This window comes from Melampsora larici-populina, assembly GCF_000204055.1.
Source record: "Melampsora larici-populina 98AG31 unplaced genomic scaffold MELLAscaffold_7, whole genome shotgun sequence".
Classification (NCBI taxonomy): Eukaryota; Fungi; Basidiomycota; class Pucciniomycetes; order Pucciniales; family Melampsoraceae; genus Melampsora; species Melampsora laricis-populina.
This window is the reverse complement of record NW_006768771.1, coordinates 82,930-88,157: the sequence shown is the minus strand read 5'-3', so window position 1 is coordinate 88,157 and position 5,228 is coordinate 82,930. Positions and strand designations below refer to the sequence as shown.

The 5,228-nt window shown below is 43.5% G+C and overlaps 1 protein-coding gene across 1 annotated transcript; it reads left to right on the top strand.

Annotated features, from left to right (window-relative positions):
* Window positions 1-260: 260 nt before the first annotated feature.
* MELLADRAFT_95107 (uncharacterized protein) lies at window positions 261-1,750 on the top strand (the record flags this gene model as incomplete). The annotated part of the gene is made up of 5 exons (XM_007407006.1): window positions 261-298; window positions 367-455; window positions 535-887; window positions 986-1,292; window positions 1,335-1,750. 5 exons carry the CDS (start codon window positions 261-263, stop codon window positions 1,748-1,750), a joined length of 1,203 nt encoding a protein of 400 aa, XP_007407068.1.
* Between the last annotated feature and the right edge of the window lie 3,478 nt (window positions 1,751-5,228).

Genomic DNA, 5,228 nt, shown 5'->3' with positions numbered 1-5,228 from the left:
GAGATAGTTCAACTCAACTCAATATCACATGCGATAACTCTCTTAGTCTATCCCATCAAAGATCTAATCCCGACAAACATCGTTCTCATATTCTTCCCACTTTAGATAATTACAAGACTCAGCTCAAAGAATGGCCTGGTTGGCGTATCGACGAAGCTCTAGAGGGTCAGGTGAAAGGCACTGCTGTACCTGAGAACATATTGACCGAGGCTAGGGCAATCAAGAAGCTTTATAAAAAGCAGAAGGCTGTTCTTGCATTGATGGCGGGGGTAACATCATTTACTTTAGATAAAGCACTGTAAGTGATTGTCTTGCATCGATTTGGTTTCTGAAACTGACTCGTGGTCATCTTGATCTATCCTGTAGTGGCGAGCTTGGAGGTACTAGGAATCCGGATTGTTTGCGGCTTTGGCAGCGATTTTCCAAGGCGACTGGTGGATCTAGTGGGCTCAACAGTGAGTTTCACATCCTATATCCTCTGGTGTACTTTCTAGACACTAATGTAGGTGTCAATCTCATATTCCGCCCACCTAGTGCCCCGTAGAGGAGAGAAAGGAGTCCTAGGTGAACGAAATCGCCAAACATCAGCTATTTGGAAGAGTCTCACCCGAGAGCAAAAACGAGTATTCCACCCACCAATATTCTACAGCCTATCTGGTCTTCCTCGTCCCCCATCAAACAACGACAGCGATGATGATGATGATGCAGATATCACCTTGACTCCCGAAGAACGATCTCAATTGCAGCAATTGTATGATGAAATGGTATCAACCTCAAAGGTATCCAGCGTCTATGCAAAGGTAGCTGCTGGAATACCTCAAGGTGGGACATCACTGCCCGATTATAACCAGCGATCATTGAAGTGTGTTAAAAAACTTCACAACCAGGTGGGTACTTTCAAATCAATGGGTACCAGAGTAGAATTTTGATCATTCATCTCTCGTATCTTTATTTACCTTTCCCTCTCTCTTTTTGCATGTTTTAGATCGAAACCGAGTCCAATCACATGGACTTTGCTTATTATTTCCTTGCAGCGAGTAATCACGCTCTTACACAGGGTAGTTCGCAAGCACCGGGATGGTGTCAAGAGTTTACCTCTCATGATCAAATGTCAGCATTTTTTGAAGAGAAGTGCAATTTTCCTACCGTTTTTGCTTCACACGTACAAGGTCTGTCGGTGAACGCTGTGATTGCAACTGAGATCGGCAGGCGAACAACCAACAACAGTATCAAGGTTTCAAACGGCGATAAAGTGAAGGGAGACTTAGCAAAACAATTGCGCACTTTGTTGGGTAGGTTTTATCAGTACTTTTCCGTCTTTTTGATTTGGTTAGTACTGACAAATCCAAATACACCAGAGAACACGATCAAATGCAAAACATTAGGATTTCCCCGAGGTCCAGACCCTTTTACTCTTTTGCCACAGAAGGGCTACCCAGTCGAGCTTATCCAGCTTCCTGGTTCAACCCTGCCTCGCGAGATCTTAAAGCTAGGTTTCAATGCGATGAATAGCAAGCGATCACTCTGGCTCAACGATCTCAACGCTGGACTGTTCACAATGAAGATGGTCAACGGCGATTCCAACAACCAAAATGTGCAAAATGAAGAGATTCGAGAGCAAGATGAACAGATTCAAGAGCAAGATAAGCAAAATGAAACAAGTACAAATGAAGCTAATAACACAGGCCTTGATACTGACAAAGATTTGGAAGAGGAAGAGGAGTGGTTCGGGTTGGGCAGTGCTGACTGAGTATGATGATGAGAATTGATGATGGAGCCATTTGTGACTCGTATAATAGTATCAAATCAATTTTACATATTTCCATGTTTTATTTGTGGGCGATGACATATGTAGTGAACTTTCAAATTCTTTCCTCGGTTGATCCTTTCACATACATTCTTGTTACTGCTATCTCAATCGAATATATCAATATCTAGTGTTTTCTTGTTTTGTTCAACTTGCTAAAGGTCAATCAAGTCCAGTTTCTTATAGCTATACATCAGACTCGCGATACAATCTTTCCAGATTATTTCACATTAACTTCTAAAGGTGCCGTTGAAAAAATATCCGTTTGATGATTGAAATCGATTTCATCGTCTCAATTACAAGTGGCTGAAATCAATTTTAATTTTATCACATCTTTTATCACATCAACTACACAAAGTAATCTAAACTACAAAGTACTTTCTCTACTACTCTTCAATTCGCAGAACATCATAAATTACACCTACTGCTCTCGGTTCATTTCAATAGGAATTTTACGTCAAGTTCAAACAACTTAGGTTCCTCAGCTGATGTTGATGGATCGCACGTGAAGGCTTTTTCCAGATCCGTCGTCCCTCTTGAACAAACTTTGTTCATAACTTGAATCGTCGTTTGGATACTGTAACATACAAAAACCACATCCTTGGATGTGTAACTCTTCTTATGGACAAAAGTCTGATGATGTTTCTGAAACACATCAAGTGATAACCCCACAAAGATAACTTTTGATGGGGGTTAATGCTGTAAAATATACTTTTAAGTGCATAAAGGTACACATAGGTTTGTATTTACAAATAACTTGGGTTGGTCTCGATCCTTTGTTTTGATGCAGTCAAAAGTCTTCAGATATAGATGAAAGTCTGTTGTACGTATGTATCAATTGGGAATGATGTTTTGAGATGGTGGATTCATTGTGTAGTCAAGTTAGTGACAAGATCCGATGCACGGTGAGGTTGAGTATGGTCGGCGGTAACACTTTTGAAAATCGAGATTTGATAAGATGGCCTGAATGATTTCTTTCGGACGAAGTGATCTACTTGCAACTGACTAAAATGAACAGAGAAAAGAAGTCAGTAAGTTGTTGGTCAATCATGATCAAAAGTTTGCTTGATTGAGTTTTGAATTTGACGACTTAGGATTGCGTTTGTCTTAGGATGTTGGTTTTGCTGTCAATGTTGAATATCTTGATGAGCGGGCTTGAGAGAGCTTGAGATGAGTTTGAAACAACATGATCAACAGTGGAATGATTTGTATTGAGGTTTGATAGTCTTGAATGAGTTGATGTTGATGTTGATGATTGAATTGTTTGAGATGAATGATGATCGTGACTTTAGAGTCGAGAGTCGAAGTCGTTGAGGGAGTGAGAGGGGAGTGTGGTGAGTGTGTATTACAGGAGGGTATGGCGTTGTGAATTTCGGAGTTGTGAAGTAGAGGAAGGGACTTGTCTTCAGCGCGAGTCTCAGCACAAAAGACGTGTCTTGTATTACAGGAGGGTATGGCGTTGTGAATTTCGGAGTTGTGAAGTAGAGGAAGGGACTTGTCTTCAGCGCGAGTCTCAGCACAAAAGACGTGTCATAGACGTGAAGACACGTCCTTCAGCAGGACCTTGGAATCTGGCCTTAGGGCAGCAAGTCTTAGGACCTGGCTACCGCGGCGTCGACTCGTACATATTGAATGGGGGTATTACCCGCTGGGAATCACATATATTTCTCTGGGTAATACCCCAGGAGTCTAGTAGCCACAGGTGCCCTTCACAGCACATCAAATTTTGTGGATAAGTCATAAGTCCCTCTGTTGACCTTGTCCAAGAGGCACTCAGTTGAGTTAGGTTTTTTGTGTAAATCTATGTGGTTTGTTGTTTGTACACACTTTCTTCCCCCCCAATATTTGAGAATTATGGCCGGGAGGCTCTGTTTCAGAGCCCACAAAATATGGGCACCATCGTGAATGCTCTTATCACATACTGATCTTCTGGATGATCCCCCTCTTGTCCAGATTTATTGCATATTGATGCACTTTACCATAAGTTGTGATATGATGGTTTATTCTGTACTTGTGTTATATATACTGGGATTTCATGAAGATGGAAACTTGATGAGCCCACACTTGTAAATTAAGTGTTGTTTCATCCTCTCATCCATGTTTGCTTGTGTCTTCTCATAGAGAGGGAAGAAATTCCTCAGTTGTATGTATCTATCCGCATACAAAACCGGGGTCGGATCCAAAAGGTTTGCATAAACCTTGGCGAGTTGTATTTCACCCTTCGCGTTTTCCTTCGCGACTTTTATGCACGTCGGTAAACCGAAGAACCGGGGAACCCCTGAGACGCTCTGAGAAGTCTGAGAATCCTTTGAATTCCCATGATGTATGGGATTATACTGAGAAACGCGTATGTAAATTCCCAACCACAACCTGCACATACTGACTTAATGTTAGACGGACGAAACCTTTTGTCCATTAAGTCGGAACTCAGATAGCCGGTGGCCGGACGGTGGGTCGAGGGGTATCCAGCAGGTGACATGTTCATTCCCCCGATTCGGGATCATCCCCATCCCAACCATATCCAACCTCAGATTCAACCACCTCCTGCTGCACCACACCCCCAACCTCAGCTTCTTGACCTCGACTGCCCAAACCAGATCGATCGATATCGAGGTAAATAAACAATCCAACCACAATTCAGCAGAATCAGAGGTTAAGGTTTTCAGATTCCCATCTTCACAACCAATCCACGGATCTTACTCGGACGCACCTCGATTCGCTCGCCTTCATCCAATCCCCCAGTCTTACTCTATCAAGCAACCCTCAGCCTGACCCGCATTCGAACATTGGCGTCCCTCTCCCGATAACCAACCACTTCCCTACAATGCTCCTCCGTGATTTCATATCACAACTCAATCACGAGTCTCCTCACCTTTCGAGGTCACTGACCGTCTCAGACTTCGTCCGATTTGCCACCCTGGCAGCTGAAGTTGACCATCGCGCCGGTCAATCTTTACGTCTCTCACCCAATCGCAACCCCGTCTTACCATTCCTTCAAACTGCTCTATCAACGCAACACCCCGCAAGCAACCTAATGGCCGACCTATGGCGTATATCGTTCCCCTTTTTGCGCATGTGCCGAAACGATCCAGCAGCATCCATCCGCGAACACGGTATCCAACCATCATTACCGGGGATCACCCAACCCAACATGTATGAACGATTCCTACGCTCACCACTTTCACACTGTATTGTGTGCACACCGGACAACTCCTATGTGTTACACGTCCATTCTCGCATAAACGGCTACCTTCACGACATCGATGGCGTGCACACGGTCCAGACTGTGATTTTGAATTGCTCAAGTAAGTAAGGTCCTTTACTTTAGCTGCAAGGTTTCATGCTGATTGACGTTTCCGCGGTTGATCAGACCCCAAATGTGGGACAGTATACAGACCCAGTTATTACAATCGAGACGGTG